At 40.0% G+C, this 14,528-nt stretch overlaps 1 protein-coding gene across 1 annotated transcript; it reads right to left on the bottom strand.

Annotated features, from left to right (window-relative positions):
* Positions 1 to 7,912: 7,912 nt before the first annotated feature.
* Positions 7,913 to 12,541, bottom strand: LOC117270010 (uncharacterized). Its single transcript, XM_033647414.2, has 4 exons — positions 11,831 to 12,541; positions 9,864 to 10,064; positions 9,622 to 9,732; positions 7,913 to 8,600 (listed from the first exon to the last, which is right to left on the bottom strand). The coding sequence occupies exons 1-4, from the start codon at positions 12,119 to 12,121 to the stop codon at positions 8,544 to 8,546; spliced, it is 660 nt and encodes a 219-aa protein (XP_033503305.2). The 5' UTR covers positions 12,122 to 12,541; the 3' UTR covers positions 7,913 to 8,543.
* Positions 12,542 to 14,528: the final 1,987 nt, after the last annotated feature.

Here is a 14,528-nt window from a genome sequence, read left to right as displayed (position 1 = left end):
ATGGCTTTTTTCATTGGCTCAAAGTGAGACAGGGCTCCTTCAAATCCTTTCTAATTAACAGCGTCTTAGCTTATTACTGTTGCTAAAATTGGTCAAATTTGTTGCCATATCAAACTACAGACATAATTAATCATAAATAAACAAGTTTCAACCATAAAATGTGATCAGGTTTTGGACCTTGTCCACCTTTGTGTATGGGTTGGCCGCAGACTGACTTGGCAGAGATGTGCTCTTACTACCACTAGATGGCACAAAAAGTGTCCATGAACGAGGACAACAGGTCTATGTTAAGTAGAACAAAGAATAAGGTCAAGTAAACACGAAATGTGATGTCTCCATATGAGGACACAGGGTCTCAGGAGGATATTGTTGACTTTATGTAACCTTTTTAATGTGTGAAAGTCAGTTTTTAATATGATGAAAATGATGATAATATCATGAAGCAGCCTTTTAACTATGTTATGTGGTCATAGAAATTATGTTTATGATGATAATTGTGATGATTAGTGTTATAAAGAGCTGCTAGGTGTTGATTATTATTAGCACTATTTTGCCTTTGTAGAAGAGGACAAGAGAGATGCCATGAAATGAGGGTAAAGAGAGATGGGAAATGACATCCAATACCTCCTCAGGCACATTTGAACCAGTGGTGTGATCTACATTTACGCATGTATTTTACTTACAGTATGTACTAATTTGAGGTACTTGTACTTTGCCTGTGTTTGTCCATTTCGCTTAACAGGTAAATATTGTACTTTAACAACTCAAGGCTCCCCTTAACTTCTCAGATGGTTTCATTTTACTAATTTTTTGAGGCCCAAAGAGGTAAAATTGTGCATTATTTCACAAAAAAAAGAGCAAAGAAAAAAGAAAAGTCCAAAAACTGAATATAGATCTGTGTCGTTTATTCTTTTTTCCTACCTCATTAATCATCTCAGGACCCTTCAGATTCATCTCAGGACCCTTTGCAGGGGGCTTGACCCCTAGATTGGAAACCTCAGACTAAATAATTGTATATAGATTAGTTAAAACTAGCTCCAGCTTGAGCAGATATGGTCGTAAATCATAAGTCCAAGGCAGAAGGTCAGGCAGGCTGACAGGTGACTGGTGATTACAAATGCTGAAGCAAAGGCATGAGTCACACGTCAACACTGATAAGCTGGTTAGGGGGAAATGGAAAAGGGCTGGTAATATATCTGCAGGGGTGATTAGGAAAGTGGGAACAGGTGAGCAGGTGGGCGGGGCAGTCATGTGATGGGGGAGAGAGGAAAGTCTGAGGGCATCTGGTGGATGGATGGACAATGGCATTGAATTGGGCATGGGAAATGTGACTGAAGACTTTGACAATGTTAGTCACCTACTAAGTATAGGACCTGAGTAGGCTACTTCTTCCACCACTGATGTGAACCAGGAGCATTGTGAAGTTTATAGCTTAAAGGGAGGGTTCAGATATTTTGAAGTGGGGTTGTATGAAGCATTTATCCATAGATACAGTAGTTGACTGCTTGTCCCCACTTTGGAGAAGCAGGCTAGAGTCTGACACTGAAGCTAAGCAATTTACTGCTGTAAATGGGGTCAGCAACAGAAGGTATTTTAGCTACCTAAAAAAGTCACACCTAAAAAAATTAATATCAGTTTAGGTTTACGCTATATTGAGAGTATTTTCATCGCTTTACCTTATTGTCAGGCAGTGATTTCCAAGTGGAAAATGACAACGTTTTACTGCTCTCTTCCAAGCCAGACTCCATTGAGAAAAACAGTGATTTAACATTAGTGAACACTGGAACTGCTGCTCTACTGCTGCCTCGATCAGTTAGTTAGTTTGTGTTATTGTGTGACTTTAGCATTTAAAAGGATAAGTTCGCATTCACCAAAGTCCCAAACTAACACAAATCAACTAACTGATCAAGGCAGTGCTAGACCAGCAGCTCTGTGTTCAGTGTGCTAAAATGACTGTATTTGTCAATGGAGTCTGGCAGCTTTTATGAGACCACTGATGGGGAACTGAAACCGTTAACAGCTTCCTTGCTGGAACAGTGTCAGATAGAAATAAAATACTCTCAGTGTGGCATACACTTAAACTGATACTGATATGTTTATGCCAGACTGAATCAAGAAGGTTCTAGCTGCAGAGCTTCTTTTCTTTGTTGGTCTCGAGCTTGGAGAAGTAAGCCACCAGAGATGTGAATCAGGATGCAATAGCATGCATTTATTAGTTTGAAAAAGCCACATGCCCTTCATTATAATGCAAGGTTACAAGTGTAACCTATTAAGCTAGCTAATGTGATGCTAAACAGCAAATAACTCAGACTAACCTTATGAGTTTGCTAATGTTAGCTAGCATAATTTCAGCTAATGTTAACAACAGGTTGCTTTTAATAGGCCTACTTATACAGTGGCATGGATGTGATGCAGTGTACTGAATACATTTTCATCCATCCATCCATCCATCCATCCATCCACTATTTTTGCCATCCTAGCATTTATTCATCCATCCATCCATCCATCCATCCATCCATCCATCCATCCATCCATCCACTATTTTTGCCATTCTAGCATTTATCCATCCATCCATCCATCCATCCATCATCCATCCATCCATCCATCCATCCTTGTACCATCCATCCATCCATCCATCCATCCACTATTTTTGCCATCCTAGCATTTATCCATCCATCCATCCATCCATCCATCCATTCTTGTACCCATCCATCCATTCTTGTACCCATTCTTTCATCCATCCATCCATCCATCCATCCATCCATCCATTTTCCTAACCACTTATCCTCTTGAGGGTCGCAGGGGGGCTGGAGCCTATCCCAGCTGACAGTGGCTGAGAGGCAGGGTACACCCTGGACAGGTCACCAAACTATCACGGGGCTGACACATAGAGACTAACAACCATTCACACTCACATTCACACCTACGGACAATTTAGAGTCACCAATTAACAGAGATGGGGACTTGAGTCATTGTGACTTGGACTTGAGTCGACTTGAGTCGCTGTTTTGATGACTTGTGACTTGACTTGACAAAAAATAAAAGACTTGAGACTTGACTCGGACTTGGAAGTTAAAGACTCGGGACTTGACTTGACTTGAGACACGATGACTTGAATGACTTGAGTGTTATTCACATCATGTTTTCAGTTTGAATATAAAATTAATAAATTCACTGGTGGAACTTGTTTTCTAATTTATTTGCTAACATTTACCCCAGAAAACGTGAGCGAACATTGTGACCGGTTCATCACAAGACCGGCTGGACGTTTTATGAACGAGCAACACAGGGTTAAATGAGCTAAATGGGTGATTTTGGCTGCTGCCTTGGTTAGTGTGTGTGTGTGTGGGCACGCGCACGCATGGGGGTCATCCCTGCAAAGTAAACATTGCAGTGATGAAGTCACCTAAAATTTGGTTAAAACTGAGTAACCCAAGTAACTTAGGTTGTAAAGTTGAATGAATACTGTTTGAGATGGATTAAATGAAGTAATGGTTTTAAAATTGAGTAATTATTACATGCTAAAACACTAGTAAACAAAGTAGATATTACTTAAAAACAGATCATGACTTAAATATGAGTTTAAAACTTAGCAAAGTAAGTAAATATAATTTAAAATGGAATAAATATGTTAAAACAGTACATGAAATAAATAAGATTTTAAAATGAAGTAACTTTTAGTTAAAAACAGCATATGAAGTTGATTTGGGTTAACAGCTGAGTTAATGAGATGTATATATAGCTAAGATCAGATTCTCCAGGTAAAATTACAGTAATAAGGTGACTTGACTTGCACTTGACTTGACCTATTACAGGACTTGACTTGACATAACCTGTGACTTGACTTGACTTGACTTGCCTGAGAAAAAATGACTTGGGACTTACTTGAGACTTGAAGGTTAAGACTTGAGACTTACTTGAGATTTGAAGGTTAAGACTCGAGACTTACTTGAGACTTGCACATGTGTGACTTGGTCCCATCTCTGCCAATTAACCTGCATGTCTTTGGACTGTGGGAGGAAGCTGGAGTACCTGGAGAAAACCCACACTGACATGGGGAGAACATGCAAACTCCACACAGAAGGGCTCCCTCCTGGGATTGAACCTGGATCAGGATCGCAATTAAATAGTAGACTGCACACTGGGTCCTGGCAATGGAGGAGTTGGGTCCAAGCCTGGAGCTCTGCAGCACGACGCTATTGTGTCTCTCACTTCAGCTCTTTCCATTACTGTATATTATACACATATTGCACTTTGGGGTGGCACAGTCATGTCATATTTTGCATGCACCATAGACTAGACAGCACTCACTTTTTAATTCACTGCTAAATAAGCACCAAACTTAGACGTACACCATTAGGAATCTTCTTTTTTACATAACCCGTATTAGATTAAACAGAGTATAAGTCAGAGCTGGTTAGAGGGTGTCTTTTCACTGACAAGTCCACATTAGTTTAATGGAGAAGCACCTAGGTATGTCAGACCACACTAAAATACACTATATCGGCATTGTACACATTGAAAAACCTTGTGTCTTCACTTAAACTTATCAAAAGTGCAGGAATTGTTCACACAAGACAGAAAATACTGACTGAAAATGTCCCACAGACTCTGAAATATGCCCCAAACAGGCCAAACAGCAGCTGGCATGAGCACAACTGGACCTGTATTTGTTCTGAGCTCTAAGCCCAGAACCGAAAAAAGGCAAAGACATTGTTTTGTGGGGTGTGTGAAAGATTAAGGTGACATGAGAGCACTTTGAAAACTTGGCTGCAGCCAGGCATAAAAATGACCTTTCAGATACTTTGATAATTTCACCTCTAGGGGGTGCTGTTGCAGCTCAGACACACCTGCTAAACCCTCTCATTTCAAAGGCATCACTTCATCCTCTCTATGTTCACTAACACTGCTGTGTGTAATAATGTGAACTCATCTGAGCTGCTTCCTGAATTCACTCACTGGTGTCACTTTCCTTCCCTCACTTTGTTTCCTTTGTTGCTCTAACTCCTTCCTCATTAATTGCACTCGCTTCTGTATTGTTATTTAATCCTGAGAACAATTCTCTCTCACTGTCTTTCTTCCTCTTTTTCCTCCTCCCCAGCTCTTTGTTGTCTTTCCTCTAAGTGGGACAGAGTTCGTGTTGTCGGAGGTTTGTTTGGGAACACCAGAGGGGACAGACTGCCTGCGAGTCAGCCGTCAGGACTTGAGGCCATCAGATATCACCTCAGTCCTCGGAGATTCAACACATGACCTTTGTCACATTTGGCCCAGAGACAGCTGTGAGGGTGCAGAGCTGGTGGGAAGATTTCCTGTCCCACATATACATATAAACTGTCAGAGTTTAGACTTAAATTCTCAATGAAACCCCCCAGTGATTAAAAAATGTGAGCATCCGTGATTATGAGGCCTGTTACTGTGACTAGTTTTATTGGACGATATATTGACCCAGAAACAACTGCACTTAACAATATTATTGTAATTTCAAGACATTAATGCCACTGATACATTAATAATATAATAGAATATTAACGCAAGTGCACCCTTCAAAGAGCAACAACCTTTTAAATTGACCAGAAATGACAGCAAAACGTGTCTCAGCATTTTTTTTCTCTGTTCATTCAGCTTATGCGCTGTCACCAGGTCTCATAATGGTCGGGGAAAACCCTGCCAAACTTTGACGGCATTCTTGAGGACATGACCTCGATTAATTTTGCTGAACTCAACCAGCTGACAAGGTAATTATCGTGGCAGGTCTAGTCATGTCAGGCCACCGCTCTGAAACTTTTAAACAGAACCCTTTACGAACATGTGTCTACATACAGTATGGTTTTAATATACTCTGAAACTAATTTTAATTGTTATCCAGGTCATCATTGTGCTGTTTAATTAGTCTATTACTATGCAATATTTATTCCTCTGCACTTTACTATTTTTATTTTCATGAGTATTTGCAATTTCCTCTATTGCACTTTAATGTTGTCACGTCCCTGTTGAATTTCTCGTTTGCTACATGTCCTGTACTGCACCTGGATTTGGAGTTATGACAGTACGTTCACTGTATGCTGCTGTAAAAAGCGAATGACATTAAAACTGAATTGAACTGAATTGAACTGAGCAAGCTGAATACATGTAAGTATACACTCAGGCAAACAGCAAACACTAAAAGCAGGGAGGTCCCTATCAGGTTCCTTTAATATTAAGCATAAGCTGATACTGAGTACAAACACATATTTATTTCCCCCCATATAATACACCTGCAGAGTCCACACACAAGAGATAGTAAACCTACAGTCACCTACAGTACAGTACAGCCACGTCTAGTGTGCACACTCTGGTGACTTTAGCTCATTTAGCATGTTGCTGCTAACAAAGACCAAGAAAACTGCTGCTTGTTTATAAAGCTTTCAGCGCTTTAGGGCCGGCCTACATCTCTGATTGTCTTTTATTATGCTACTTTTAATAAGTTAAAAACTTTTAAGTTCTCTTCCACTTTCGACTGAACCTTAAACACTCAATTTTATCAACCTTGCACTTAGAGTTTGGCCCATGTCATTGTATTCACAGTTTAGTACAGTGGTTTCTTTCTTACTGGTCCAGCTATGAGGTCTAGATTTCTCTTTAGTCATGAGTTCAAGGTCCACACAGTTTAATATGTTCAGCGGTTTGGCGTTGGCTGGGTCATAAAGCTAGTTTGCTGCCTCTGTTAAGCAGCTGTCAGTTTTCACTCCCTCTACAGCAGGAAACAGCACTTCAAAATAAAAGATTTGTGCCAGAAATTCACTGTACTTAAAAATAAAATGTGTTTTGTACAAACTTGACATCTTCGTGAGTTACTTGCGGTTCATTCAAAATGGACCTGCGACCCACTTTTAGACCGTGACCCACTAGTTGGAAACCACTGGTCTAGTATTGTTTCTCTGTTTAATTTCTTTTTAAATGTAAAAATCTTACACTGTCTTTTTTAATGCATTTTCCAAAGCCTTTGAATTACCTTTGTGTATGAAATGTGCTATGAAGTTGTGACCTGAGATGAACAGGATTCAACATTTGGAACACAGCAGTGCATACTGCATGTCATGTGACAAGGACCAACCAATCACAGCCTACAGATGTCTTTCCCTTCTTCTTTGAATATCAGTCGGTGGTAAATATGAAAAAGATGTTAATCATTTTAGTGCCCAGAGCTTTACATCTGCCCCACGGACGATATTTTTGGCCTGATACACACCTACAAAACAGTGCCTGGAAGATCAGTTCTGCACTCAGGATTTCAGGTATATAGGCCATGAATCGGTGCTTGTTGAAGTTGCTTAGCGACCTCAGATGCAATCTGCCGGCGTGCTCTTGAAAGCTGGCACAGAGAAGGTCCAAGAGTAGCACCCAACGCCTGACCTCACGCTTTTCGGGTGCAGCATGTGTGCGGCCCCTAACCTTGTCAGACTCATGATGAAAACTGATTCTATGTAATCTTCTTCTCTCCTTCCTTCAAAACCTGGTGCATACATTACCCACAATGCAGCTTGACCTCTGACAGTTCGATCAGAGATCTAAGTGTGTCATGCTATCAATGTAGCCTCGAGCTGCTAGCTTTCATTTTCAGTCTCGTAGTCTTTCACCCCAACTGACGCTGACTCAGGTGACATCATTTGAGGCAATTTATCAGCAGCTTCCTCTAAAGACACAGAAGGGTTCGTACAACTTTATTTGTATACACATATGCAGCAGTACGTCCCAAAACCTGTAAACAGATGTTGTTGTGTAAAAGTGGTCTTTATCTAATAACTCCAGACAGCCTTGAGCTTGAGAGATATTGACCTGTAACGACATTTAGATGAACATATCCAAAAAAATGTGATGTAATCAGTATGTTATGTCACAGTATGAAGACTTACAGAACAACATAAACCACTTGTACAATCATTGAATATTTTACTTTTATTGTAACTACTGAAATAATACTCCTCTGTCTTCACTGAACATGACTCAACATTATACAGTGTTCATTATGGCACATGTGACCCATCAACTTAATGACACACACACAGACACACACACACACACACACACACACACACACACACACACACACACACACACACACAAACAAAAACATAAACGACTTATAACTTGGTCAGAAAACTCTCAGCAGTGTGTGTTTATGTATGAAAGTGTCTCTGACTTCAGTGTGCGTCTGTTTATTTGGGTGTGTGTGAGCAAAGTGTATCTTCACAAGGCGTTTCACCGCCGTCGTCAACCACAATATTATGGAAGTCATAGCCTCAACATAATGACTCAGGAAGAGGAGTGTCTTATTTCTGAATCATTTTTAAACAGAGGCGTGTCTTGTTAAGGACAACACACACACCGACAACAGTTTGTGTTATGTTGTATTTGACACATTTATGTTGGAGAGGAACCCACAGCAGAGTTGAATTTGATTGTGACAGATCCTTTGGTGAGATTCAGCACAGTTCATTTTGTCAGCCTTACAAAGTCTTGTCATGAACCAGTTCAGAGCGGCTGTGTTGATGCAGCTGTGCTCATCAGACACAGTCGGAGTCAGAATCTGCTCTCAGTGCTGCTGGAGGCCTCGCGGACACCTGCAACAAACACACAGAGGTCAGAAATAAAGAAATGCATTATTGTTAAACCACAGATAGCTAAGACTTATGTGCAGCACATCCATCAGGGCTCATTACTTGAAAGTCTGCAGCCAGGATCCTCACAAAAACTGCTGTACATACAGTATCAGCAGCACACTGACATCTGCCCACTGAGCTGTAGTTTGACTTGAAGGTGCTCTTCATCATATTTTATGGCCTCTCTCCAGACTACATGAGTGAACTCCTCACAGCTCCTGTTCCTGACAGATCTCTGTGTTCTGCTCCCACTCGATGCTGCATTTAGCTCACACGCCTCCAGACTCTCAGAGCTGAGAGTGTCCACCTCACTCACAACTTTTGAAAGAAGACTCGGAGCTCATCTTATTGAGCTGGAAACTTTTACTGTGTTTTACCTCGCCTACAGTACATGCTGTTTTTTACTATTGATTTTATTTGGTTGAAAATCTCTCTTTTGTTTCTTTATGAAAAATATTTTTCTGACCTTTTATCTGTGTTCTTTTTGAATCTTTGTGTCATTTTATGTTCTTATATAAAGCTGATTATAATGCAACATTTTAGATACAATGTACAATATAAAATTAATTGTTTTATCATTATTATTATATATCATGACTCATTTCCACCACTAAAATTATAAAATTATTTCTGTAATGATAATAATAATAATAATAATAATAATAATAATAATAATAATTATAATATCTGGATAAGTATGAAAAAAAGAAAAGAGATTATGGAAAAATATTTGAGTATTGCCTTTATTCTTTTTTCTAAAATCTAAAATTCAGAATTTTTAAATTAGATAAATAAAATTATAAATGAATATTAACATAAAATAAATAAATAAAATAAAATAAAATAAAATAAAATAAATGAATGAATAAATAAAATAAAATAAAATAAAAGAATGAATGAATAAATAAAATAAAATAATCATAGTAATAGTATAATAATTAAAGTAATTATGTCAGAGAATAATTTGTAAGCCCAAACTTACCCATTTCTCCAGGTGGTCAATGTGCTGCAGGCGCCTGTCAATCATTCTGTCTCGGGCTGAAACCTCTGAGGTCAGACTGGCGAGCCGTCGGGCCTGTTTATCCATGATAACCTGCAACAGGCAAATCTGTCATGTCTGCTGACATGTTAACAAAAGCCACCAACTTACTGGCCAAATGTCGGTTTGTGTCACCAAGACAAATACCTGTTTGTTTATTGGTTAAGTTCTTGGTTTTTTCTCACCTTCACGGATCTGATGTCGAGCTGAGTCCGACCCACTGACCTCGGATCGCTCAGGCTCTTCACTTTCTGCAGGATCTGGTTCATGCGGTGCTGCATGGCTCCCTGCTCCCTCTCCAGATCCTCCAGCCCCTTCTGCAGATCTCTGGCAGCCCTCCAAAGCCTGTCCCCTCTGGCACTCAGTATCTGCAGGTCCTTCCTCACCTAAGACAGAACATCACACTTCTTTATTCAAAGCAATGATATGTGTCACAGTATCTGGATGTTGCTGATACAGTATCTCCCAGTGGTTTCCAAGTTTTGGCAATTAATTTCAGAAGCTGACTCATATTCCAGCCCTGTCCTGGAAGAAAATGTTGGCATTGTACCTTTCTACAGATCATGGAAACATTACATTTGTACATTTTGTACGTATTATCAACATTTCTAAAGTGACACACTACATGAGCTGACCTTGTCTATCTGATCTAGAGGAGGAGAGGATGGTGCATGGTGTGTCTAGGTGAGATGCCTGCCAAGCTGCAGACCACTGTTTCAGACCTCAGACGACCACCCTGATTGTTTTGTTAGTGAATCCTCGCTGCATTTCAAGCGGCTTTTTAGCCACCCGTTGCTGTGTTTCGACTGGGGCTAGTGCCACGAAAAGCAGGTATTTCGAGCCCAAATGTGATCTTTTCTTTACCATAACCAAGTATTTTTTGTGCCTGAACATAACCACACATTAACCACAGCGTTGTTGACACATAAAATAATGTAAAGTTTCAACATATCTGCTACAAAATAATGTAAAAATGTATAGTATCCATGGTTTGCAGGAATGTACAGTGCCATTCTTACAATTGGGCTACATGTCCTACACAGTCTTTGAAGGACTCTCTTTGACTTATACGTGTTCCCAGTCTGCAGTACCATTAAACTGTGTCCTTCTCTCTGGAACAGCTTGAAACCAGCTAACATCTCACTGACTGTGACTGTGATTCATTTGCTATCCTTTTTTCCTTATTCTTTTATTTGTCAGTAATGATTGTATTGTCCTTTTTTCATGTGCAAACAAAGAAACAATAGAAAAATTACACTTTAAAGAAGTTGTTGTTGCCCAGACCAGCTTTCAATGCAAGCTGTGGAAACCAGTGCAAAATGAGACACTGAGGAGCCTCTGTCCAATGAGTGGGTGCACCATTTAGAAATTTAAGTTACACAGTTGAGAAAATCATCCATCAATAAATGAACCAAACGTTATCTTTTTTATCGTACCTGTTACACAGGTTAGTCCAGTTCAAAGTGCAACAGAAATATAAACAGTTAATCAATCAGAGACTGATGCACCCAAGAAAATGTAGAAATAAAAGTGGGAATAAAAATAATACAAGTAAAATAAAATAAGTAAAAACAATGTCATAGATTAAATAACAAGAGAAATACAAAAATATCAAAAATAGAAATCAATTAATAGCTAAAAAAAAAAAAAAAAATCCATGCAAAAGGGCAATTTAAATTTACCCTTAAGGATTTTAACATTTCCAGCACTAAAAGTCAATATAATTAATTTATTTATATTTTTAGCATAAAGAGCTCAGACTTTAAATTATAGCTCTTAAACAAGAGGGTACAGAATATAGTTTATTGTTACCTTGATAAGGTGAGGAAAGTGTTCTTTTTATAAGGATTTGCTGCTATTCTTAAAATCATGTGGTACGAAAATAGAATACATTTGGGTTTCAGAGTGCTGGTCAGACAAAACAAGCAACTGAATGGCATCAGCTTGGGCCACAGAGAATTGAGGAGGGTGTTTTTTTTTTACATATTTTTTTACATTTCAGGCTGAGCGAATAATCGAATAAGCATGGAACTTATTGGCAGATTAATTCAGCTCAAATTCCAAAGAATGTGTAAGCTGAACAAAATGCTGTGGACCTGTGGGCTCAGAGAACAGTGAAGAGTTTGACTTGTGAGCTCTGATTCCTCCTCACCTGCCTGTGAGTCCGTCCTGCCTGTAAATTCTGCTTACGAAGGCTCTCCAGACTCTCTGTGGCTCCGTCCAGCTCTGCCGCCACCTGCTCTCCCTGCTGCTCCAGCTGCTCGGCGTTCTCCTCCACCCCCTGCAGCAGGTGAGCCAGTCCCAGTGACAGCATCCTCAGCTGGGACACAGGGACCTCACCTGCTTCCTGGGGTGTGGAGGGACCACCGGGTGGAGAGGCACGGCGGGCCTGACATAGTCCCACCAACAAAAGGGACAGCTGCAGCACCTGGCTCCCCCTCATACTCCAGGAGTCTCTTTCTGCAGGTCTACAGATCTAGATCCTAAATGCTGAGAGCCCAGAACCAGATCTGATCAACATACCAGATCTGTGGTTTCAGACAGCAGCTGCTTAAAAGCTCAGGAGAAGAATCCACATCTGCCGGGCCTCCAGAGTCCTGGTATGCCTCAGATGCTCCCTGAGGAGGTCTGGAGCTCGAGACTGGTGCAGGACAGAAGGATGAGGAGAGGGAGGAGAGCCAGACGGAGACAAGGGTGGAGTTCCCAGACTGACGTATGAACTATAAAATAGGAAAATGTAACAAACGCTCCGGATATTCTGTTTAAAATCATAACCAGAGTTGATCCCCACATCACAAAGATTATTAAAAGGTTCCTGCATGAAGGATTAAAAAACTCTCTGCTGCTAATGAATGCTAATAAAGTGCATGATCTGAAGCTGCAGGTTCACAGTAGGGAACACTTGGCTGAACTTTGGACACTGTCCTCTTAAGGCAAATGAACCTGTGCTGGATTGATACATGACAGTGAAGCAAGAGAGACATCTGCTGGCTGTGAGAGGAACTGCACTGAGCCTCTTGTTCTGAGAAGGGTATCCCAGGCCAAGCCAATAATAAGCTACATCAAATAAGAGCCTCTCCTTGTCTCTGCAGTTTTTAAACAAGTATTTTTAAGATAAACATCTATCAGGCAGATTCTAACCTGGAAAAAGTTAATGCATCCCTAACAGGCCCCCAGGAAGTGCGCTGGGCTTTGAAGCCCAACAAGCACAACTTACGGGTTCACCATGTGATGCCTTTGGGCCCGGTAGACTTACATTGTGAAAGACATGTCTGTGAGTCAGTGGATAATTCTTTCTGAATGTCACAACCCCGGAAAAGTGACATGTTTCACTATCACGATTTGATCCCTTTAGTATGTTAACTTCAAAATTAATTTCAAAAGTCCAGAGGAGCTGCACGATAAAATATCTGGGCTTACAAATATCTTTTTCACATCACACATACACTCTGCTTGTTACACACACAGGGATGCACAGATGGGTTGTGGGTTTGTGAAATAATACATCATTATTGGGGATAATATTAATAACACTCTCTAAAATGTGAACATAGCAGAGAGCAGAGCAGAGCTGCTGTCTGACTCTACATTAAGAGACATGCTGTGCACATTTATGAATGAGGGGCAGCTTAACTTCACTGATGCCCTTAGATGTCCCATAATATGTGCAGCAGTGATATTACTGCTTTTACAGCCTAGGTTTTCAACAGGAGGACCCTAGGGAGTCCTCAGAGTAACTGCAGGGAGGCCACCAAATTATTGTTTGATAATTGTATGAAACGTGTTGATTTGTCTTTTAAATAACTAAAATATGTCAGAAAATACACCTAAACATGAATGCAACATATTTTGCCTTTTGAAACAACTTGCCATCATGAAAGTGAAGCTTCCTCTCTCACCCACACAAGTCAAGACTGCAGCCTGAGACTGATATGAACCTCCATCCGCCCAGTTTAAAGTGCAATGAAGTTCAACACAGTATATGTGGCAGGGGGTCCCTGTTCTGTCCCCCTAAAAACATTGACTCCAGTCTGACTGCATCACTCAGCAGGAAACGCCCTCGCTTCTCCAGTTTGACAAACCTGCCTTGTAGATAGCAGTCCACCAGGTGCAGGTGCTCCCAGCTTTTAAAGGGAATGGGGGTTGACACTGATTGGTTGAATTCATGCTATGTCCCAAAACACCTTAAGGGCCTAAATGCAACCCTTTTGCCCTTTGTATTTTATTTTGCACCCACATTATGTGCCATTTAAGCAGCAAAAGTGTTTGGACACACCCTGACTGCACTTGCCCCATGCACTTTAGACCATAGATTGTTTAAACAGGGCACATGGACTTTTGATCTCAGGAGAACTTAAAAAATAGCATCAACATCAGTAAACTTCCTCAGGTTTGGTGCTGGGCAGGTGATGTACAGTGAGTTTAGGTTGATGATGATTCAGTAAATGTGCAGTGAAGCCAAAACTATGAACCAAAAGAGGCTAAAAAGTTCTGTGAAGCTGCAGAATTTGCAGAATTGGTTCAGAACACCTATCACACTGTGCAGTCTGATTTAACCATTTGAATCCTGACCACACCTCTTGATTTCTTTTAAAAATATGAGAAGAAGGCAGTGAGCAACGAAAGAAGAAATTACTCCAAAAAATTAGTAAGAAATTAGTAACAGAAAGAAAATTAAAAATAAAAAGATAGTTTAAAAAAGAATGAAAGTTAAGAATAAACAAACAAAAATTAGTAAGAAATTAGAAAAAAGAGAAAATAAAAACAAGGAAATTAGTTTAAAAAAAGCAAGGAAGAAAATTAAAAACAAACAAAAGAATTAGTGAGAAATTAGTAAAATAAAGAAAATT

Source organism: Epinephelus lanceolatus, chromosome 19 (assembly GCF_041903045.1).
Source record: "Epinephelus lanceolatus isolate andai-2023 chromosome 19, ASM4190304v1, whole genome shotgun sequence".
NCBI classification, from domain to species: domain Eukaryota; kingdom Metazoa; phylum Chordata; class Actinopteri; order Perciformes; family Serranidae; genus Epinephelus; species Epinephelus lanceolatus.
Note: the sequence above shows the minus strand (reverse complement) of the source record. Positions and strands in the feature narration are given on the sequence as shown.

Bases quoted from the DNA above. Each gene is read 5' to 3' on its own strand.
- LOC117270010 (XM_033647414.2), bottom strand. From the start codon at position 12,121: ATGAGGGGGAGCCAGGTGCTGCAGCTGTCCCTTTTGTTGGTGGGACTA. The intron at 9,733-9,863 runs GTGAGAAAAAAC...TGCCTGTTGCAG, and splicing joins TCGACATCAGATCCGTGAAG to GTTATCATGGATAAACAGGC. The intron at 8,601-9,621 runs GTAAGTTTGGGC...TGTTTGTTGCAG, and splicing joins TTGACCACCTGGAGAAATGG to GTGTCCGCGAGGCCTCCAGC.